Raw genomic sequence first — 24308 nt, 5'->3', positions numbered from 1 at the left:
TCATTCAATATTTAATTGTTGTTGGTTGTTGATTCCGGACTAAGTCCGAGGAGTTTCGGGGGTCGGATGGATGGAGGACGGAGTTGTCTGTTTAATTGTTTTATGATTGTTGGATTATTTTATTATGCATTGTTATGGCATTACATGGTGCATGCACGTGTGTTTGTGGATTTGTGTGAAAAGCCTGTGTATTGGTGTGAGTGGTTTTACGGGTGCGTGTGTATCACGAGCCCAAACCGGGATGGGTTATTATCCCGGTGGAGCTCCTCTGTTCAATCGGGAGCGGAATAAACTGAGTGATGTCCCCTGAGTTGTCGCTGGACGACGGGAGCGGGGGCTAGGGGTTGCTTGGCTACGAACGCGCCGGGCGCGGAACCGGGCATCGCCCTACGCACCGACTCCGTGGCCCTTCGCTGGTGAGGGCTAGAGGATGCTTGGCTACGCACGCGCGGGGCGCGGAACTGGGCATCGCTTGTTACGTGTCACACGCGCGGTGGTACTCTGCGGTGTGGCACTGGAGCCAGGGTGTGCGGATGATCCCTAGGGGAGGTCATGGTGCACGCGGTTAAAATTGGATAATGGTTTGAGAGGCCAAATGGGACTTTTGGCGTGGTTTTGGGCCAAATGGGTTCTTGGCGTGTGTGGAAAACGGGTGTTTTATGGGCTTTGTGCATTGGGCATGTTTCATGCATCTTGTTTGAGTTTTATGTGTTTTTATCTGGTAGTATTTGGGTTTTACTTACCTGCGGTACCATTCTTGGTTCCGTAGCTTTTGGTGCAGAGTTAGAGGACGAAGAGGAGGAGGCTGAGCCCGAGGATGCGGCTCCGCCGGGCTGCTGATGCTGTGTTTTATATTTGTTTAGAACTGTATTCGTGTTTTGTAATATTTTATCTATGTACGTTTTAAACAGCCTGTATTACGTTAAGAAAAATTCTGGTACTTAGTTATGACTTTCGTTATCCGCTGCGTTTTTCTTGTGCACACTTGTTGCCTTTGCACACACTTGGCACCCGTCGATGGGATGGTGACCCGGGTTGTCACCATCCGGACGTCTCGATTTCCCCGTGGTCGGGCGTGAGGAATTGGGGGCGTCGCAATAATACTGGAAAGTTAGCTGCTACTATGTTTTTTGGTGAAGTAGTAGAACAGACACTTGGTTGTTCAGTAGTTGAGTTGATAGAACATGCTGGAGATGTATCTTTTAAATTTTTATTCAAAAGTTTAGTTTCAGTATAATGAGTTAATTAAAAAAAATGGGTTTTATTAATTATGTAAAGCTATTCAAAATTTATTTTATAGGAACATCGACCATATGTTAAAAGCGTTGTGGAGAAATTATCAAAAAAAATTTGGAAGATTTAAGTTTTTATAGATTTGAAGAAACTGAATGAGAAAAATATAGACATTTTAATATCTTCTCTATTGAAGCAATGCAAGATGAGGAAAATGTTGAATCGTCATCCTAAAATTAAAATTATGTCAAATAATTTTCATAAAATTATATGCGATGTTATTTAATTAACCAAAAGCCAAAAACATTACATCTTTATTAATAAAAAATTAGTTCTTAACAAAAAAATTAAATATAAACTAAGAAAACGTGCATTGCACGTTGCTTTCACCTAGTATATATATATGTGTGTGTGTTAGTTATTGATATGTTGAAAATTATGAAATTTAAAATTCAAACTTTGAATTTAATAAAAAAAAAACTGATAAATCGAGTCTTGTATGTAAAATTACAAATAAAATTATAAGTAAATATAATACTATTCATTAAAAAATATATTTATAATTCTAAAATTTTGATCGGGCTGGAATTTGAAAATCTGACTCGAGGTCGAAGGATTCAAACCAATTGAGATATTTAAATTTAATATTGGAGCAGTAGGATATATAGAACTAAAATAAAACAATTGGATGAGGTAAAAGTTGGGTAAAGTAGACTTAGCTGCGTTTGGGTAATGACAGTATCTCAGGTACTCTCAGTATTTTTTACTACTATTTATTATTTTATTATTATTTTTTTATCTACTTTTATTACTATTTATTATTTTATTATTATTTTTTACATACTTTTTACCACTATTCACAACTCTTCTCAACACCCAAACCCACATTTGAGCTACAACATTAATCTATTATATTTAATTTGCTAGTATTTTAAACTAGAAAAAATTTATTAGCAAAATCTATTTTTATTTGAGAAATGTTTTAGAAAATTTTATAAAAGTAAAATTTTATGATATAGTTTGATATGTCCACACATCAAATTATAAATTTATTTTTATCATAAAATAGATTTAACATCTCAAGTAAAGTCATGTTTATTTATAAATTTATATTTATGAAGTGTTCATGACTATATCATTTCTCTTTTCTCATAAATTCAAATAAATTGGTTAAAATAATTAAATATTTTTAGAAAAAATACTTTAGTCATAAATAAATTTTATAAAGATTAATTTATAAATTAATTTATTTTAATGTAATATTATAGAATATATCTAAACTTATTTGAATGGATTCTATAGTGAGTGCAGTATTTCTTTACTAAAATAGTTAATGCTTGAAGGTATATGTGAAGAGTCAGGGAAGGTTTGGGAAGTGACATAAAATAAAAATTTTATAAATAATAGTAAAATAATTTGTGAATAGTATTGAAATAGTTAGTTAAATATTTTTTAAATTTTTAGAAAGGAGGGATAAAAAATTGAATAAGAAATATTATAAAGTTAAAATATTTGTAAGAATATAATTCCTACAATATAATTTTTATTTGGAGATTTGAAAAAGTTGAAATTATTTTTTATTTTTTATTTGAAAGTTTGAAAAAATGTAATGATTAGTTTGAAAATTTTATACTTGAATTATGTTTGTGAATAAGATGAGATCAGATAAAATAAGATTAAATAAAAATTTTGTGTCTTATGCGAGGCCCCAAACCTACCCTGAAACTCACAGAATCCAAAAGCGCAATCTTTAATAATGGTTTTAGGCAATTTTAAGCCGAATTTAATATTTAAATATCCAACTTTCAAATTATTAAATCCATTTCAACTCAAAATCTCTTTACACGTGAAACCTTTAATTTTTTTTAACTTAACACACATTTACATACGGGACCCACAATCTTTTTTAACTTTTAATAAATACATATAAACTCATTTTAATATCAAAACATATTTAAATACATTTTAAGGGGGTCACATAAAATTCACTCCTCCATCTTAATTTATTATTATTCATAAAAAAAACTCAATTTTTCTTAATTCAACTCAACTCAATATCCATTAAATGCTTGTAGCCTAAGTGCATGTTTGGGATTGCGATAGAAAATATTACTTTTAACTTAAAACTTATAGTTTAGAGCTTAACGCAATAAGTTCTACTATTAAAAAGTTATTTATTGTTTGAGATCCGTATATCTATAGCATTTTTAAACATACTAATTTGTTTGGAAACAAATTTAAAAAGCACTTTTTGACATAAAAATGACATAAAAGGCATATGCTTGATAAAAATAAAATATTATAATAAAATAATAACAAAAATAGTCTAATAGATTTTTCAATAATTATAATGAAAAAAAATTATCCAATGATGCATAAGTGATAGGAGAAGAATGAAAAATATTGATAGGCAAAGTCTTGAATAGATTATGAGCAATGCTACATACAATCGTGGAATTGCAAACGCTGCGTAATCGCTTTGAAAAAGAGTGGGGTCCACGATTAAAAAGTTAGTTTTTTTTTTCATGTGGGTCCCATATTAATTCATTTTTTTCAAAGCGACCGCACGCCGCTTGCACAACCACGACTGTAAATATCATTTCTCATAAATTATATGGAAAATAATAAAAAATATAAATTGGCAAAGTTGTCATTGTCTTAAAATAATAAGGGTCATTTCGTAATGTATATAGCACGGCAAAATACGAATTACTTTTTCTGAAGTGCTTCTGACAAAAAGCATCACTTTGGTGCTTTTGTTGAAACGTAGTTTTCTACTTTTTCTTGGTTTAGAAATACTTTAATATAAAACTACCAAACGGATAAATTTTATTATATAAATACTTTATATTATTCTACCGCAGTTTTTAGACCTCTAACTGCAATCCCAAACATGCCCTTATTAGGCCTTATTTGGTTAATCAAAATAAAAAATCTCATCTCAATTCATTATTATAATTTTTTTAAATTTCTATATAAAATATAATAAATAATCTAACTTATTCAAATTTTAATATAAAATTAATATTTAAAAATTATATTATAATAATATTTTATTTATTATTATTTAAAAATCTTATTTTATTTTATCTTATCAGTATAACCAAACAGGGTTCAGTATTCCTCCTAACTTTTAAAATGAATGTGTGCAGTTCGTAACCCTCTCCTAAAATGTATTAAAAAAAATAATATCAACTCGATATACAAACCGACCTACAGTCGCTGAGGCAAAGCCACACCCAGCATTATTGGAAAAACTTGCGATTCCGTTAACTCAAAGACAAGTAGCATTTATCAACTTCGTTACTGGAGACGAGAGAAGAAAGAACCGAAGGGTTCTCTCTCTAGCCGGAATATCGCCCGGATGGACGTGATCAAGTCCCAGCAAATATCATCAAGGCCCATCGAGAAGGTCATCGTTCACCCACTGGTTCTGCTCAGCATCGTCGATAACTACAACCGAGTCGCCAAGGACACTCGCAGGCGAGTCGTCGGAGTCTTGCTCGGTAGCTCCTTCAGAGGCACCGTTGACGTCACCAACAGTTATGCAGGTCCGCGTGTTCCCAATTTTGCATTCGATTTCTCTCTCTTTTGCTCCTCTTTTTTCTCAATTCTGTTTAGATCTAAAGAAACTTGTAGAAATTAGGGTTTTAAGACTAGAGATTTATCTTTGATTTTTAACTCAGTTAGGGCTAGTGTTGGGGTTGCTAAAGCTCTATATAATTCTTGTTTCACAATGAAACGTTGCGTTAGTGGTGGATATTCAATCCAATGCAGTTAGATTTGGGCTTATTATATAGTGGCTAAAATTTGGGTTTTTTGATTAATTGCTTTTGTTGGTTATAGTCATGGTTACTATTATTGCTCTACAACCCAAATATATATGATTGTGGAAATTTGGTTTTGTTTGTAACAAAAACTTGTAGAAATTATAGAAAGCTTTTGTTTTAAGGTCTAGCACTTGCTGCCTTCAGTTGTGAACTTCAATTTAGATAGTAGAGACATACAAAAGAAAGTTAGAAACACCTACATGGAAATAGAAAAAGACACATGAAAATCATGAGAATGGAGCCGGTTAAAGACTACGTACTTGACAGAGACAGATCGTTGTCCACACTGTTGCGATGTGTGTGTTGCCATATATCCTCTCCAGCTTTCAAAGAGATCTAATAACCTTCTAGGTATAACCTAAGCCAACCCAACTCTAAGCCTTTCAAGCCATGTGACCATCTTTTCCTCTATGGACTCAAATGCTAGTCCGCCAGGCTTAGGCTTCCAAGCAAACTGTTCAAAAATCAGATGCTTATAATAATACTAACAATATGACCTTCACCCAAAATCATCTCTATAGCAGTGTTCCTCCTATGAGAACTGGCCACACGATGGAAAAATGTAGTGCACCTGTCAACCTCTTTTAACCATGTAGCTCTTGGTTTCTGCCTTTAAGATAAATCCTCCATTAGAATGATACTTTCAAGATCAGTGATCACTTGTTTTTTCATATCTCTTCTTATGTTGAAAGATTGCTTCTCCTGCAAATGCCAAATGGCCTCAGGTCGACGAGTGGCTGATGTGGTCTTTATGCTTTGTGCTATTGAATGGCTGTTGTGGCATTTTGAAAGAAAATCCTGGAATTATTTTCATAATTTTTTAGTGTTATACATCACTGATGTGTATGGTAGTTGGGGAATTCATCTGGTTGGAGGACTTTGTATTTCAATTCAATACATTATTCATAGTATGATGATAGTTCTATTGGGATTACTTTTTCTTAAGGTTTAATATTTTTTTTTCAGTGCCCTTTGAAGAAGATGAGAAGGACTTGAGCATATGGTTTCTGGACCACAACTACCATGAGTCAATGTTTTCAATGTTCAAGAGAATTAATGGTATTTGTTGGTTTGGATTAACAGTGAGTATGATGCTTGTTAAAGGCTTTTCATGGGGAATTCTAACTTCTCTGTATCTGTTCTGTATCTGTTGATTTCTGGTGATGTTTCAGCCAAGGAGCATGTGGTAGGTTGGTATAGTACAGGCCCAAAGCTACGAGAGAATGATCTAGATATTCACAGATTACTCCACAAGTAAGATCTAGTTGGTTTTTTTTTTTTTTTTTTTTTTTTTGGGGGGGGGGGGGGGGGGGGGGTGTGTTTTATTTTTTCAGTTGGCTACTCTTTTATTTATTTTAGTTTGGTAAGGAGTTTTCTCTTCTTCTATTAAGTCATTCCCTTGCATATTTACTTACCAAAAAAAAAAGAGGTCATTCCCTTGCATATATCTGTGTTCTTTTCTATCTTTAAGCTACCTTTAGGGCCAGATGTACATCTTTACGTAATGAATTTTTAATGGAGCCCTATGTGACACTAGTTTGAGACTTTTCAAATAGATTAACGACGTATAGTTTTTCATAGTTTATAAAAAAAAATTCCTTTGGACAATTTGTATAGAATTTAATGGTCAACCCCTAGGGGTTGGCAACCCTCAAGTGATAAAGGTCTTGGGCTTGGGGGCTTGCTACCCCAAGTCTAAGGTTCAAATCCCCTTCAGTGCAAACAATCTCTAGGGGCCATTGGACTGGGGGATTTTTCCTTAATTACAGGAGTTGCACTTGTGGGAAACTCCTTACCGAGATCTTGTGCACCCTCGGGATTAGTCGGGACACTGTTCCTGGACACCCAGTGCCAATTAAAAAAAAAAAAAAAAAGAACTTAATGGTCAAAAATTTCATGAATTGCTTGTATCACTTTTTCTGAATAGATGTCTCCTACTATACATCCCGCGTACTAATACTTTTTGCACTTTTAATAAAGATTTCTTACTTACCAAAAATTACGACCATGTTTAGTTATTGCCTTTTTTTTCAAAAAATTTCAGAAAAAGTTTTCAACTTCAGTCCAAAGGGTTTTCATTCTCAAAAACGTTTTCTATTTCTTAAAAAAAATACATCCAATCATTTGCCTAGCTTTCAGTCTAAATAGAAAACACAAACCAAAACAATTTTAACACAAAATTACTTAAAAAAATTATTATAAAAAAATTCCCAAATCTACCTTCCCACTTTCACAAACTCCAATACAAAACGCATTTTAAATTTTCCTATCTAGTTTTACTAAACCTAATTAAAACACACATCTCAAAACTTCAAAAACAATTCTCCAATATTATCAAAGTTTTCCTTACCCAAACATACCCCTTTTTCTTGGTCGGCTTCCATCATATTCTGTCAATGTATTTTGTTTTCAAGTTCATTCTTTTGATCAAGTTCTTTGTGGTTTTGTAGCTATGTGACAAATCCTGTTTTGGTCATAATTGATGTCCAGCCTAAAGAGATGGGGATACCCACTAAGGCTTACTATGATGTTGAAGAAGTGAAAGAGGTAAGAAAGATATCATAGTCTCTTGTCCAATATCTTTATATAGAGATGTAATATGGCTAACTGCTGAGTATATTTCCTATGATTTTAGAAGAGACTAAAGCAGTTTTCGCAATAAGCTGTCTCCCATTGTCCTCTTTAATGTTAATATTATGCATGGTGGTAACAGAATGCTACACAAAAAAGCCAGAAGGTTTTTGTTCATGTGCCTTCAGAAATTGCTGCTCATGAAGTTGAGGAAATTGGTATGCCATGACACGAAAACTACATTTCTGTTGGCATCCTTCAGCATTTAAAACTCGAAAGAAGATGCAAATTGACATGATCTTTGAATTCATGATCTTTCTTGATTATTAATTTTATTCTCTTGTTATATGTCAACAGGAGTGGAACACTTGTTAAGGGATGTGAAGGATACAACCATTAGTACACTTGCAACTGAGGTTTTATGTTTCTCCATGCTGTTTCTTATGTTTAGTTGTTGAGTCAATATTTTTTGTGGAATCAAGCTTTTCAATAAGATTCAGAATCAAGCTTTTGCATTCTGGATGCCAATCTCTGAACAAATATATCTTGAAGGAATAGAGTTGCATTTTGTTTTCTTCAGGTTGCTGGCAAACTTACTGCTTTAAAGGGTTTGGGTGCACGACTGCAAGAGATACGTGATTACCTTGACCTCGTTGTTGATGGGAAGATTCCATTAAATCATGAGATACTCTATCATTTACAGGTATAGGTTTTGTTACTTTTTTTTGTACATCTGAACATTTCTATTCTAGGCATGATTTTGTAACTTGGTTCTTTTCGGTTTCCCTTCGCCTGAAGATAAGAAGATATCTACATTGTTTGATTTATCATTTTTACCGCATCCATGTTGCCAGTTATTTTAAGTAGATCAAGTTTGACTTGGTTCAGAGTATTGTTTGAAGCATATTTATCCAGTTTTGTTTCGTCGTGTCTTTAAATTTCAGGATGTGTTCAACCTGCTTCCAAATCTCAATGTGTCTGAGTTAATCAAGGCATTTGCAGGTAACACAAGCCACAAAAAGTAGACATCCTAATTTCCTTCTAATTTTGGCAGGTAGACAGGTAATCTGTTTATATCTCTAGATTTAGCGTCTGACTATCTCCCCTATGCAGTTAAAACAAATGATATGATGTTGGTAATTTATCTTTCCTCTCTCATCCGAAGTGTCATTGCCCTCCACAACTTGATCAATAACAAGGTGAAATGCGGGCTCTTGACATTAAAAATCTTTTGTTTCCCTTTTTTGTTTGAACTACCACGGATAGTACGCCTGAAATTTATTGGGTTGATGTATGTGGACTGGTTTTTTATTTTGCTAATTTGGTTTTCAGATGTTAAATAAAGAACATGAGAAAGCTGAGGATGCAAAGCCAGCAACAGTCCCCCCTGTCAGTGGAAGCTGATTGTGAGGTTTTCTGCCTTTTGCAGAGGTCTAGCTTTGGGATGGTGGAAACGAATCTTAGCCACTTTTCAGTCCTCTTTAGCTTGAGAATTTTGTGGTTCTCCATGTGCAATCAGTGGCAGGGTTCCAAAATTGATAGTTACTCGTTGATTTGTTAGATAAACTCTATTGCGCATCATTTTGTGCCCCTTTCATTTCGAATTTGGTAAAACTTTGAAGCATTTTTACTGGGCGTGGGTAAGGTAAAAACGTTTTGCATCCTCATTTTTTTTCTTTTTTAAGCTGAATGTTGAACAATCTCAGTTAGCAGTGTGAGACTTGAGTATTGCAGATTCTATGCATGGTAGCCTTAAGGCCCCCCCCCCCCCCCCCCCCCCCCCCCCCCCCCCCCCCCCCACACACATCAAACCGGCGTATTCTATTGAATGATAGCCTTCATACTCCCTTTAAACTCCTTTGGAAAAGCATTGGCATCCATTGCCAAGTCTAAAATAGAACTCTAAATATAGTCTTTTAGCTATAATATGGATTTCTAGCTAAATTAGTCCATATTGGACTAGCTATTTTAAATTTCAAATAATAATATAATATTATATATTTTAATAATATTTGATAATTTTTTTTAATATTTTATAAATACACTTCATAAATTAATTAATAACTTTATTAAAAAAATAAAATTATTAATTTTTAACTATTTTTTCTTTTAACCTAATTATTCAATAAATATATTTTGCTAACTATTTACCCGACAATCACATATTTATGATCTACCTCATTTAATGTGAATTAATGTAAGTATAATTTTTTGAATTGTATCATGTAAATATTAACAAAATCATAGGCTATGTGCATCATCCAAGGTCTACGGCTAGTGTAGAAATATTAAAATATTCATTTGGCCTCAAAATAGTCACTCTTCAAACCTGGAGAGGTCCTAACATTTGCTGTAGTTAATATGTCAAACTTTCACATTATAGCTAGGCCAATATAGCAAGTATTTCTCATATTTCCATTTAATTTGGACTTGCATTGGGCAATGGTGAGGCCATTGCCAATGCTCGAAGGTGGCCAGACAAGTTCTACTGGTTCAAGGGAGGGTTGTTCAAGATATGCGCTTCGCAGAAGCTGTTTGTGCAATTTTATCTTGTGAGCGCGCCTTCATTTTGAAATTTCTGTGGTTGATTCAAAGCTCCTTTCTCTTTTCTGCAACTGTAAAAATAGATGAGTGCTGCTAGGGTGCCGCTCAGCTAGACCCCTTTGGCAAAATTCATCTTTTTAATTTTTTATTTATTTATAATTTTTAAACACTTTTAAATATTTTTAAAAGATATAAAAAAATATTAATATACTAATAATCACTTTCTTAATCAGTAAGTAAAAAAAAAATTAAAAAAAAATTAAATACAAGAGTGATTAAAATTAGTTAGCAAAATGGAGGGGTCAAAGTAAACCAAACTGAGTGGTAGGAGCTTAGTATCAATAGAGATATTTTTTCGTGAGTTATTGGGATTATCTTAAATTCACCACTGTTCCAAGGTGGGGTGAGGAATTGTTGAATCAATTCACTACAAGGAGTGAGCCCGATTTAATAGTAAGGTTGGATATACGCCAATTTCAATGTCAAAAGTTGTGCACAAGAAACAAGACAAACCAAGCATAAAAGAGCTAGAAAACCATCTTCAAACCCATCCACAACCAGTTAATTTGGACTTGCATTTGAAAACATCATCTATGTTTATTTTAATTTTTCCCACTATAGGGGTCGGCCATTTAACCAACAAAGGTTTTGTTACCCTAACAAGCCGATGTGCTATATTAAGATCATTCAAAACACAGATATTGGCCGAAATTTTGGCTCAAGGAAGAGTTCAACACCCTAAGCCATCTCAATAGCATGGTTAACAGTCACCTTTACATCCTTAAAACTTTGCTTTATTTCTTGCAAGCCAGATTTCTCACTGGGTAGTATTACTATGCCACCCAAGTTTGCCCACTTGTAGTGCACCCTAGTGTAAATTGTAATTTTTTTTTTGGCTTTTCCTTTTAAATATTTTTTAAACATCTTTAAACATTTAAAAAACAAAAACACCATAGTCATTTCCTTAGCCATTAAGTTAAAAAAAAAAAAAAAATACATGAACGGTCAAATTGAGGAGGTAAACTTAGATGATATATTATCATTTTTCTTTTTCAATAGATTAGTGATGGGATAAATTGAGCAAGTAAATTAGGTTCAGTTTGGATTGAGAGGGGATATCAACCCGTCTCATCTTATCATTATAAATTTTACAAATTTAAATATAAAAATAATTAACAATTCATAATTTTTAAATCTTAAAATAATAATAATATTAAAAAATAATATTCTAATAATATTTTATTTAATTTTCAATTTTTATCTCAACTTACTACCTAAACCTAACCTAAATTGACCTGATCCCTTGCTGGAAGTTAACCACAATCTGGTTTAAGGTAGTGTTGATATTTGATAATAAATGAAAATAAAATAATTCAAAAGGTCAATTTTAATTACTCGGGAATTTAAAAAAAAAAAACAAAAAAGAAAAAGGGATAGGTAGCTGCATGCGGAGCCGGCACTCGGCAGATTGTTTAACTAAAATATAGGAAACGACGTCGTAGCTCCTCTCATGTTTCCATATATACCTGTGGAGTTTCCCTTGTACTGTTGCTCGGCCTAAGCAGGCTCTACTATCGGAAGAAGACGAATCGACCCCAGAAAGAAAGCAAAAAAGGAAGCGGCATAACAGCGTAACTATCATATCCTGCTCTTCCCTGTTCTTGTTGTTGCTTCTCTTCCTTCTTTCTTCATCTTTCTCTTACGGTGCCTGATTTCGTTATTGTCATCGTATCGATATAATTTATCTGCGCCGCCCATGCTTGAGTCGCTAGTTACTTCTACATTCGTGATTTGTACGTAGAAATTACGTATGTAAGGTGTTCGAAGAGAAGAAGTTTGTGTGTGTTTTTGGTTTTGTTAGCACTGGCCAGCAAGGGGTAGGTCTTAGCTTATAAAATCGATCATGGCAGGACGGACAACCATTTAGAGTCAAAAGTGTAATGGAAACGAGACAAAAACAAAGACAGAGAACAGTTGCCAATATAAATTCTTGTACTCGAAGAGATTAGGAGTAGAGGATCTTACCAATTCGGGAGTTCAAATTCTTTCTTATTTTTTTGATCGGTAAATAATAATTTTATTAAAAAGGCAAAGCCAAGTACACGGGAAATATACATGAGCAACACCTATGCATTCAGGAGTTCAAATTCTTTGAAAGCCATTTCTGGCTTTCTTGCCTTATACACTAATAAACATAGGTTTAGGATGCATTAATGGTATTGATATTATTTATATTTGTGTTTTCGTGTGTTATACTTTAATAAGTTCCATTGTTTCCTACTTTTGAGCTATTATTGGATTCTGGAAACTAATGTTTAGAAAGGAAGAGATTAATCATATATCATCCTTGCTTTAATCCTGCTCTCACTTTGGAACTAACCCTGGTCGCAGGAGTTTTTGTTTTTCAATTCACTGCCTTCGTGAGTATCAGGTGTGCACAACATGGGCAAAGCTTCAAGGGATAAGAGGGTAGGTTTTTATCTTTTCAGAATCTTCATGCTCTTTTTCTTCCAGCTTTTAGTTACAAGTTGATTCATTTGCAGGATATATACTACAGGAAAGCAAAAGAAGAAGGTTGGCGTGCTCGAAGTGCCTTTAAGCTCCTTCAAATAGATGAAGAATTCAATATATTTGAAGGTGGGTTCGCATCAATTATCCTCTCTCTCTCTTCCTGAAGATGACTTTTTCATCTTCTCTACAATTAGGAATCAGGTTAGAATTGAGCTGACATTGAATGCTGGAACATTCTATACAAGCTTCTTTTCATTTGATTTATTATCATAAGACAGATTGAAGCAATTAAATAGGGAACCTAATTTTTCTTCTTATCCTACACACCGAATATCTAGATCTTCGGGGAATTGATTATCCTTTCTTTGAGACTGAAAAAAAAAATAAAAATTGCAGTGCCTGGAAAAAGTACTGTGTGAATTTTTCTATCCTCTGGTTTCTTTTACTCTCATTCATATTATTCCAGTTAAGCACATCTTATTATTCATTATCAAAGAAAGATTTTACATTCAGAATCTGGAAGTAAAAATATTATGGACCCAAGGCGTGGGAATGGTGTGACTCTAACCTGCCAGCCTTGAAATATTTGGCTTCACAATGGTTCTGAAAATGAGTTGACGTTTGTGAACCTGGATAAACAACTTTTGTTTATCTAGATATCTGTAAATATCTAACCTTCAGCTGCTTAATTACCATTTGATTTACAGGAGTGAAGCGTGTGGTAGATTTATGCGCTGCCCCTGGTAGCTGGAGTCAGGTATTTGTTAATGGAATGATTATCACCTGCCTGTAAACTATTTGTGAAAGTTTATATTTTACATAAGAATTCATATGAAATCTCTGTGATGGGAAAAATAAAATTATTAATTTTGCTTGAGGGAACTGGAGACCAGACTGAATTATAACAGTCAACAACCAAATGAATTCATCGGTGGTTTTATTATTATTCAACAATGGCTTTATATAGGCGTACCAAATAAAATAAAGAGTTGTGGAATACAAGTATTCTACTACTCCGCAATTCCTATACAACATACAACTCATAGCATGTCAAGTAAACTAAGTAATCAACCTATCAAAAAAAAAAAAGTAAACTAAGTAATCAAGAGACTTGATAACTTCATTATCACCCTTGTTTGAATTTTATAAAAAACAAGAGACTAAAGAACAACTACATGAAAACTAATTAAATGCAAAATGAACTGTAACAGCTTCATTCTTTTTCTTGTATTTTTTGGTGTATCAATTGGGCTAATCATGAGCTTTATAGAAAATGCCACTGTTTTGGATGATGTAAGCTTTGCATTGACATTAAATATTAGGGGAAGAGTCAAATTTAAGTTATCTCTTCTCTTAGCAACTTACCTTCACATCATGCTTCTGTCCAACTATAAGAGTCGAATTTACTTTCTCTCTTCGTGTAGCAACTTACCTTAACATCATGCTTCTGTCAACTATAATCTAAGTGTTGTTTGAAATTTAGAGTTCAGTAAAAATATGTTGAGAAATGAATAAATAATTTTTCTACTCAAATGATACTTTACACCAAATTTTGGGAAATTTGAAATATGTTCCTGCATTCTGTATTCTTATAAAAAATGTTTCCTGCATTCTATTGTCTTGGAGGCGGGGGTATATGATGAGTGATGCACCGATGCTTATAGCAGACTTCCATACTCTATATTTACCTTGTGAACAAACGATTTGGCATTGCAAAATGCAAAGCAACTCGACATTGTTGATACCTAGTTTGTATTGTAGGTTTTGAGTCGGAAATTGTATCTGCCAACAAAGCTTTCAGCTGATTCTAGGTGGGTTACCTTGTGTATATCAAGTTCTCTTTGAGAGTTTATGCATATTCATGTTTCCTCAAGTGTTCCAGCAGCAGTTTTTTCAAAGCAATATTCTATATTTACAATGAACTATATGGTCCAGTTCTCAAAAAGATTTAGTATGTCAGCTGCCTCCTTGCCATTTTATAAATAGAATAGGTCGAAAATTCATATTAGACTATTGATTGGAATAAAACTTTGGTAAACTTGAGGTTGCATATATGCTGTCATAAGCCATGGTTTTCAATTCTTTGAGTTTGTTGATAATTAGGTCCAATGAGACAAGTTTGTTGTGTTGGAGAACTACCACCAAGCATTAGTAGGATTCTAGTTACATTGCTTTACCATTATGATTGAATGTGATTTCCTTAAGTATTCTTTGTTGACCTTAAAATTAGCTCATTCTGTTATCCACTACTTTCGATGACCTTTTAAGCAAGAACATAAGAGAAAAATTGTCTTTTTTTTAGCAAGGTATTATAGGAGGAAATACCATTGAACTTATTATGTTGCTGGTACTTAGAAGTCACGTGGACTAACAAACATGTCCTTGTTCTGATTTCACGGTGTTGAAATCTTTTGTAATGAGGAGAATGATGTAGCTCTTATTCTAGAGAGTTACGCTGCAGTCCACATTTCTTTTTTGAGGAATATCAATGGTGTGAATATGCTAAATTGGGTTGTTATGGCACTTAAATGAAATCACAAATTTATAATCAGGTTTTTCATGTTCCCTTTAATTTGCCTTGAAAGTCTAGTGATCTAACCCATAGCAAGTTAGCTCAGTGGACACCATCAAATACATGTATGATATTACAGATCTCTATAATCGAATTTAAAAGAATATTATAATATCAAATCTTGTATGTGCCTGCTACTTCCTTAAGTCTATTATTTGCTACTTATGCAGGGATAGTGATCTTCCTCTTATTGTGGCCATTGATTTGCAGCCCATGGCACCAATTGAAGGGGTTATTCAGGTGCAAGGTGATATAACAAATGCTCGAACAGCTGAAGTGGTGAGAACAACCTCCATGCCAATGTCTGTATTTTTTTTATTTGACTGCATGGATGCTAATTGCGTGGGTTGCTTTTCAAAATTGTGTTTCCAGCTTGAATTCATTTTTGTTGTTTTCCAGAAGAATTTCATAATGATTCTTGTTTTTCCTTGCGCACCTACAATTTACCCTGCAAGTTCCTTTAGAATGGTCTCTTATCATTAATATTAGTTGTGAGATAGTATTGTTGAAATATTCAACCAATATTATGCATTATTATGTTATATATTTTGTTGGTCAAGTGGTAAAGGCTTTGGTCTTTGTGGTATGTTCCCTCCAAGGTCCAAGGTTTGAATCCCACTGGGTGCGAACAATCTCTAGGGGCTATTGGATTGTGAGGATTTTCCCCTGAATTACCCAAGGTGCACTTGCAGGAAACTCCTTGCTGAGGGCTTGTGCACCCCTGGGATTAGTTGGAACATTGTTCCCGGACACTAAGTGCCAATAAAAACAAATATATTTTGTTACTGTTCATCATGTGATCTATTTATCTATTTGATGTTAGAAAACTACATCAATATAATCTTGACATCTCCTTGGAAGGATGATTCAAGCTCAAAAAAGAAATTTGGTTTGACATTGAGGTAGGAATAATTTGATTGATTCTTTAGATGTGAATGGCACGGTTTCCTCTAATCAATATGAGAGAAATGATCTTATTGTATGACAGACAATACAACTGGAGATCCAAGTTAAATGGACTTTCATTTGATTCTCTTGACAAGGATGTAAAGAAATGGTTGGAGAAAAGTTTTGAGGATGGAAAGATGAGTGAAGTGGTGAGATCCCTCAATAGTGATAAAGCTCTAGTCTCGATGGTTTTTCTTTGGATTTTTCCAAACATGTTGGAGGTTCTTAAAAAGGTGTCATGCAGGTGTTTTGTGATTACCACACTAAAGGCAAGTTGGTCAGAATATGAATGCAACCTTCTTGTTCTTGTCCTAGAGAAACATGAGATGATTGATTTTGAGAATTTTTGGCCTATCATACTTGTTAATGGGGTATATAAAATACTTGCTAAATTTGGCTAACTGAATGCCTTGATGCCATAATTCTCTCGGGAGTACTGTGAGTGCTGTGTATGTTGGACATACAAAAGCATACGATCATGTTAATTGGGCCTTTCTGCTGCATAGAAAAGCATATCTGTATTAGTGAATGGCAGAGGGCTCTTTCAGGAGCAGATTGTCTCTTCTGGCATCCTTGAAGGTTTCTTGAACAGTTCTCGTGGCTTGTATGAGTGGTAGCAATGGGTGTTGATGGCATTGTTGGTGAAAGTGCTGGGCACCGAACTTCGGCACAAAGCACAAGTAGATGTCTTATTTAAGTAAAACGAACGCTTTGGAAAATAAAATACAGTTCCACTTCAGAACGGATTGGCTGCCAAAGGGGGGTTAAAAGATTTTGCCAATAAAATAAAGGGGTATATGATAGTTTTGGATTAGTGTTGTATGCATAAGACGAGTGGGGAGATGATAGACCTTCTATTGCTTTGCAAGGTAGTCAGTGCTTTGTGGAACAATATTTTTGAGTTTTTGGGGCTCAATTAGGTTATGCCAAAGACAGAGGTAGATCTCTCGGCGTGTTGCAGAGGCAGGTTTCATGGCTCTTAGAGTGCTACTTTATGGAAGCTAATCCCGCCTTGTGTTATGCGTTCATATGGAAGAAAAGAACTGAATAGAATTTTGAGGTAGCTTCATCGCCAATGAAATACTTGGGCCTTCCACTTGGTGCCTCTTTCAAGGCTAAGTCTATTTGGGAAGGGGTCGTGGAGAAAATTGAGACTCGAGGAGATTGGCTGGATGGAAAAGTTTGTAATTGTCTAAAGGGGGAAGAACCACTCTTATTAAGAGTACACTTTATAATCTTCCCACTTATTTTCATTTTTTATTTTTTATCTCCTTTTCCATTCCCTGCAAGTGTGGCTAATCGAATTGAGCAAATTTTCCGAGCTTTTCTGTGGGGAGGAATTGGAGAGGAGACTAAGTTCCACCTAGTTGGAATAAGGTATGTACACTGTTTTCCAGTGGAATGGTTATGGAGGTACCGATAGGAATGGGAGTCTTTATGGAAGATTATTATTGCGTTGTAGTATGTGAGTTTGCGAGGGGGTTGGTGTTTTAATGAAGTGAGAAGTGTGCATGGTGTAGTTTATGAAGAATATTAGAAATGGATGGGAGGCTTTTGCTTATTTTATTAGTTTCGCAGTTGGTGATGGATCCAGGGTCAGTTTTTGGCATGACTTCTGGTGTGGTAATTCAGCTCTTAAGACCATGTTTCCCTCTCTCTTTCAGTTGGCTCTTAATTAGGAGGCTTCAGTGTTCAAGTTGTTGGATTGTTCTAGTGGTTCCCCACAGTGGAATGTTTGTTTTAGTGGAGCTACAAATGATTGGGAAATTAGCGTTATTTCTGATTTTTACAGTTTATTGTATTCTCTGAATTTTGGTAATAATGTGGCGGACAGGATGCTTTGGATGAAGACAGGGAGTAGGAAGTTTACAATGCGATCATTGTACTAGGTTTGGTCAAGTCGAAGTTATACTTCGTTCCCTTGGAAGTGTATTTGGAAATAGTTTTGCTACATACAAGCAAAGTCGTGTACTAATCTGCATACCAATACTGATTCCTTCATACTCAAAATTTAAATTAACACTGTTTTCAATAAAATCTACTTTTTGACCAATTACATTAAATTTGTGCGCAGATTAGTACACAATTGTGCCTGCAACTAGATTTTTCCATATGGAAAAGTAAGGTGCCACCTAAGATTTATTTATTTGGTTGGACAGCATCTCTTGGGAAAATTTTGACTTTGGATAATTTGAGTAAGAGGGGTCTCGTCTTAATGGATTGATATTATATGTGTAAGAAGAGTGGGAAGTTTGGTGGATCATCTTTTACTTCATTGTGAGGTGGCAAGGATGTTATGGGTGGAGATCTTTAATAGAACGGGCATTGCTTAGGTAATGCCCAATAGGGCGGTTGTTGGCAAAGATGTAAGGCCAATTCACATATTGTGAATGTATGGAGTATGATTCCTCTATTTATCTTGTGGTGTCTATAGATTGAAAGGAATGATTGAAGCTTTGAAGATAAGGAGCTCATCTCTGGATGAGCTTAGAAATTTCTTCTTCCATACTTTATTTCTTTGGGCTTTCTCTTGTGTTCTTAATGGAGCTTGTGTAAACGACTTTCTTGTATCACTTTCTAGCTCCTTATTTTGTTATTAGGTGTATGATGTTTGTATACCTCCTATGTACTTGGGCTATGCCTATTTACTACTATCAATAAAATGTTATTTTACTTATAAAAAAGTATATCCTGTATATTCTGTGTAACTAGACAACATCCTTTTCCATTTTCAATAAAGCCTAAGATACTTAATAGCCAAATAATTCCAGTCAGTGCTCAGAAACTGTTTTTTAACTTCCCTATTTTTTCTGGTTTCTTCATCTCTAATATCCATGAGTTGCTTAGAAAAATAACTGAGTAAGGATGACAGATATAAAGGAATCCGAGATTTTTGGCTTCTCTGCAGTAATTGATGTTTAATATTTGCCAAGGGATTGCTTGTTGCATGATGGCTTGCAAATCCCAGATATATCACCCAATATTTATCTTGCTCTCCCATTGTTTCGTTTCAGGTCATTAGACATTTTGACGGTTGCAAGGCTGACCTTGTTGTTTGTGATGGTGCTCCTGATGGTAAAACGATATTTATGGCTTCGACTTTGTTTAGGGTCCCAACTCATTTTCACTGATGTTTTGCATTTTTTTAACGTAGCTTTATGCTGTTCTGTTTCCAGTAACTGGTCTTCATGACATGGATGAATTTGTACAATCCCAGCTCATACTAGCGGTAAATCTAGTTCCTCATAGACCTTCCAATGTCTTTGTTGGTGGCAGCTTAATATTGTGGGTACCTCTAGGGTCATACTTACCTTTTCCAGAATTTACTATTATGGATACTTTAGGATGATAGTTACCTTTTTGGAAGAAACAGAAATACTTGCTAGTTACATGTAAGCTACTGTGCCTCACTATTCAGCTTTATCACATTTATTTTATATGTTCAAAACTGGAATATAGACTATTATGTGGTTTGTCCTCTTTATTATGGTAGGTCCTTTGCAACCTGCATTTTTTCATGTCGTTATTCTGATGATTTGTACCAAGGTTAATGCATTTATGTCTCCCTGTTAACTTCGTAGTAATGTGAACAATTTAGATTAAATAATGTGAAAAGTTAGGGAGCCACCTGTAGCTTAAATTTGTGTGGGTATTATTATTTTTTTCACTAAGTAATTGTGTGGGTATTATTAAGGGAATTATTGGCTAGGATTAACTGAAAATATTGAAAAACAAGTAGTGAGAAAGAAAATTATTAATCAATTTGTTTGTGACTTAATTTGAGACCCTAACACAGTACCCAAATATTGTTATAATATTTTCCACAACTTGTAAAAGAAAACAAGAAAATCTTAGAATATTTTTCCAACTGAAATTTCGCTGTTCATCTTTGATATTTTGCAAGATGTTCTTCCATTTGACCACTATTTGTGGACCGTAGTTGTATTGTGGCTTTCTTCCTCTTTTAGAGATGCAGTTGGTTTCTACCATATATAAGTTTTGCTGAAGTTCGTGTTAGATTGTAACCAAATGGGCCATCTTTCTTGTAGGGCTTAACAATTGTTGCCCATGTACTTAGAGAAGGTGGAAAGTTTATAGCAAAAATATTTCGGGGGAAAGATACAAGTCTTCTGTACTGTCAGGTAAATTAAATGCTTATTGAAGCTCTCGATATGAGAAGTCAATTTCTTGAGATATGACACAGCTGTCTCTAATATATTATTATGTTCAGGGGCAAATATATAATCCTTTTGTCCGTTCAATTTATCATTCATTGGTAAATTATATTAAGGTGTGGTGCAAGGTTTCACTTAATGCTAGTAATAGGATAGATGATACTTACTGGAATTTTGAACAAAATGCAAGAAATAATCAACTTTTGTTGCCCAAGCCAAGGGGCTCGTGTTGGAACTTAGCCATTGGGAGAATGGGACTGTTTCTCTTATGCCCCTAAATCAGTTGTCTCCCACAGTAGCCAACAAGAAAAAAATTGTGGATAAAATCTTTACAATGACTTTATTCATTTTCTATTTATCAAAAAGAAAAAAAATCTTTACATTGATTTTATAGACTGATCAAGACCAATCAGGAAATGGCACATTGAATACCCTTTCAATCAGTGGGTACCTACTTATAGGAGTGTTGAGGGATTGGTGCTGTATGTGTAAGGGAGGGGGCGAGACGGTAGGTCATCTTTTACTGCATTGCAAGATTGCAAGGGCTTTGTGGGATGAGGTGCTAAGTAGAGTTGAGTTGGGCTGGGCTATGCCAGGGACAGTGGTGGCAGTCTTGGCCTGCTGGCCCAACATAGGAGGTCAGCCCAAGATTTCAGCGGTTTGGAGGATGATACCACTATGTATCATGTGGTGTTTATGGCAGGAGAGGAATGCAAGGACTTTCGAAGTCATGGAGCGAACATTAGAGGAGTTGCTGGCTTTATTTTTTAGTACGCTTTGTAAATGGGCCATTGCTGTTGATTTCAATGGAGTGGTCCTCCATGATTTTCTTGTCGCTCTTGCGCCTGCTTAAAGGGGCAGTTTCATGTACATACTGGGCTAGGCCTTTTTTGATTAATACAGTTTTGATTACCTATAAAAAAAAAAGGAGTGTTGAGGGATTTCAGTTATCGTGAAATTATCTTGTTTACACTGGAGTAGTCAGATCTTTCTTCCTTCTATTTTATTTTCGTCTTTGGCATTAATATTTGTCTATTTTATGCCTAATTTGTGTATGACAAAAACCAAGCCTACGCGGAATGTTTCATTACCTTTTTGTTCCTTCTGTTGCAGCTTAAATTATTTTTTCCTCTAGTGACTTTTGCAAAACCAAAAAGCAGCCGAAATTCCAGCATAGGTAAGGCCTATATTTCCCTTTTTCCTTCTCTTGTAGGCTCTTGGCACCACCAAAATTCTGTGACCAAATTAAGGAAAATCTATGATATTAGATTATAATGTCTGATATAGTTTGTAATCCAAGCTAATGCTTTTAACTTCTTTTCATACAGAGGCATTTGCAGTTTGCGAGAATTATTCCCCTCCTGAAGGATTTGATCCAAAAAATCTCCACCGCCTGCTAGAAAAGGTGGGGAGCCCATCTGGGGCAAACAATCTAGGTAATGTGATATTCCACACGATTGTATCTTTTGTATATGTTATATTTAGTGCTTTTAGCAGGTGGGGAGTCCAGCTTTTTGGGGGGGGGGGGGGGGGGGGGGAATACTTTCTAACAGTCTAATGGTAAATTTATAAAATGTGCTTTAAGCACCTAAAAAAGTCAAAGATCCCCTTTATTAAAAAGCACTATCTGGGGCAAACAATCTAGGTAATGTGATATTCCACACGATTGTATCTTTTGTATATGTTATATTTAGTGCTTTCATCTTTTTGGTGGGGGGGGAGGGGGTGAATATTTTCTAACAGTCTAATGGTAAATTTATAAAATGTGCTTTAAGCACTAAAAGAGGCAAAAATCCACTTTATTAAAAAGCACCAATTGAAGCTTTTGTTGGCAAGCTCCTGCAGATATTTAAAACTAGAGCGACTAACTTTAAAAGCGCTTTAAGCATATGTTTATTAAACAGTATATAACTTTTAAATAGTAGAACGTTTTAACAAAGCTCAGCAATAAAAAGCTCTCTTACCTATAGCAATCCCAAACAAGACAAGTGGTTAGAGTTGCATTCTTGCTTAAGGGACTTTGTTTTGAACTTGGACAATTTACAAATAGTTACATGGAATGAAAATTGCAAATCCGGAAACTGAGGCTTCCTATTGAAGTGTTATCTTGAATACTTTTGGTGGTACTGTAGCATCTTAAAAAGTGTTTTGGGGGTGTTTGATTAGTGTTTTGTAAAACTTTTTAGTGGTGGTTTGGGGAAAAAAATAAAAATAAAAGAGCTGGAGGGATCTCTCCCTACCTTGTGGCCAGTGCAAAGGCAGCATGCGAGGAGGGTAGCCCTTTCCTGTTTATTTTTTTTTTCCTTAACATGTAGGTTGTAGGGTTTTTTTTTTTTTTTTTTTTTTTTTTTTAATAAAAACCAGTTTTGGAAACTGTTTAGAAAAAGGGAAAAAAATCTTGGTTAATGTTCTCAATGACAGAAAATAAAAAAGCAAAGTGGGACTTCCTAGCTTTCATGTTCCTGATTTGATTCTATTATGAGATCTCTTATTGGTGGGAGTAATGATATAATGTTGGATGACAGACTGCAGTAGTGGGTGGTTGGAAGGGCCAAATAAGGTGTATATCCCATTTCTAGCTTGCGGGGACCTCTCTGGATATGATTCTGACCGGTCATATCCGTTACCTAAAGTTGCTGATGGAATTTACAAGAGTTTGGATCCTGTACAGCCCCCAATCGCCCCTCCTTATAAGAGAGCTCTTGAATTGAAGAAAGCATCCAGTCATGGAATCCAAGAGCTTGAAAAGCTCTCCCTGGATTCTTGATCCTGGACATTATTTATCTGTGTATGCTACTCAAAATGGCTTAATTTGTTATAGGAGAGTACCAATGGATGAATGGATAGACAAAAATTAGCGTAAAACTTTGGACATGTTGTTGTCATTAAACAATCTTTTTTCTTCGTCCTACTGTTCTAAATGTCCCACAGATTGAAAATGGATCTTTTCCAAGATGCCTACAAGCTAGCTCATCTTGAGATAAATTGATGGTACCGAGGGCTGGGCAACGCAACGCGGTGTTTGCAACTCTGGCCTGTCCGTTGAATCTGCCGGGCTGCTGGGTAACCCGGGTGGGCAGATAAATTGAGTTGGAAGAGTTTCAACTTTCCTCCGATCCATATGTACGCAACTACGCATGACCAGTTTTTATCGAGTATGAGACAAGCACGTTCTTTAAATATATAGATATATATATATATACTAGTAAAGCAGCACGTGCGATGCACGTGTGCCCAGTCAATATTTTTCTTAAGTGTAACAATTTAAAAATTTTTCAATTTAGCTATAAATAGACAGAATTTTAACTATATTTTAACAATTATTATTTTATTAATTGCTATATAATAAGTGGTGAGGTGGGTGAAGTGATGACACTCTTGTCTGGTTCAATCTTATCCTTGATATAATTGTAGTGACAGCCAGTTGGCAACCCAACCTTATCGTATTTCCATTTTTTATTGTCCATGGCCATCATCATCAGCCAGCAAATCACATTTTCTCTTTTTATCATCTTGACCTTGCACAAGGCTGCTAGGCAATCCCAAATCCCTGATTTACTTTATCTCTGTGTGAGTGAATAACCATACTTACTACAAATATAGATTTGGTAAAATTAAAAAAAGGAAGGTTGAATAAATTGGTTGATTGATGTGGCAAGTAGCAGCGAGACTGGATTTGGACTGTTTTGATTACTCATTCGTCACCATATAAAAACCTCCATCAAACTCGTTGCTATGAGACAGTGATACATGAATTATCTGTACAAACACATGGGTCCCGTTATTTGGGGCCTCCATAAATTAGTTTGTCATTTTGTAGGGCCAAAAAGGAGACAAGATGTAAATTGTCAACACCTAATAAAGCGTATTGAATTTATGTTTAGTTAAAGTCTTTGAACTTGATTATTGAAAATTTGGAATAGA

At 34.9% G+C, this 24308-nt stretch overlaps 2 protein-coding genes across 3 annotated transcripts; both read left to right on the top strand.

Moving 5' to 3' along the window:
* The first annotated feature begins 4452 nt into the window (after positions 1 to 4452).
* LOC122279981 (26S proteasome non-ATPase regulatory subunit 7 homolog B-like) lies at positions 4453 to 9374 on the top strand. Its single transcript, XM_043090908.1, has 10 exons — positions 4453 to 4784; positions 6030 to 6122; positions 6236 to 6317; positions 7514 to 7610; positions 7777 to 7852; positions 7992 to 8050; positions 8215 to 8337; positions 8579 to 8636; positions 8748 to 8833; positions 8967 to 9374. Exons 1-10 carry the CDS (start codon positions 4598 to 4600, stop codon positions 9036 to 9038), a joined length of 933 nt encoding a protein of 310 aa, XP_042946842.1. The 5' UTR covers positions 4453 to 4597; the 3' UTR covers positions 9039 to 9374.
* A 2297-nt stretch (positions 9375 to 11671) lies between these two features.
* Positions 11672 to 23295, top strand: LOC122279667 (putative tRNA (cytidine(32)/guanosine(34)-2'-O)-methyltransferase). 2 transcript variants are annotated; one of them, XM_043090423.1, is made up of 12 exons: positions 11673 to 11809; positions 12570 to 12647; positions 12722 to 12815; positions 13397 to 13446; positions 14451 to 14500; positions 15432 to 15540; positions 19224 to 19284; positions 19386 to 19438; positions 20259 to 20351; positions 21498 to 21561; positions 21713 to 21820; positions 22910 to 23295. In XM_043090423.1, exons 2-12 carry the CDS (start codon positions 12621 to 12623, stop codon positions 23149 to 23151), a joined length of 951 nt encoding a protein of 316 aa, XP_042946357.1. In that variant the 5' UTR covers positions 11673 to 11809; positions 12570 to 12620; the 3' UTR covers positions 23152 to 23295. The 2 variants fall into 2 exon arrangements, with proteins under 2 accessions (XP_042946359.1, XP_042946357.1); XM_043090425.1 differs by lacking the exon at positions 14451 to 14500 and having other exon boundaries at positions 11672 to 11809; positions 15472 to 15540.
* Positions 23296 to 24308: the final 1013 nt, after the last annotated feature.

The sequence above is a fragment of the Carya illinoinensis genome, chromosome 10 (genome assembly GCF_018687715.1).
Source record: "Carya illinoinensis cultivar Pawnee chromosome 10, C.illinoinensisPawnee_v1, whole genome shotgun sequence".
Taxonomy (NCBI): domain Eukaryota; kingdom Viridiplantae; phylum Streptophyta; class Magnoliopsida; order Fagales; family Juglandaceae; genus Carya; species Carya illinoinensis.
The sequence above is the reverse complement of the archived record's forward strand: the minus strand, read 5'-3'. Positions and strand labels throughout refer to the sequence as shown.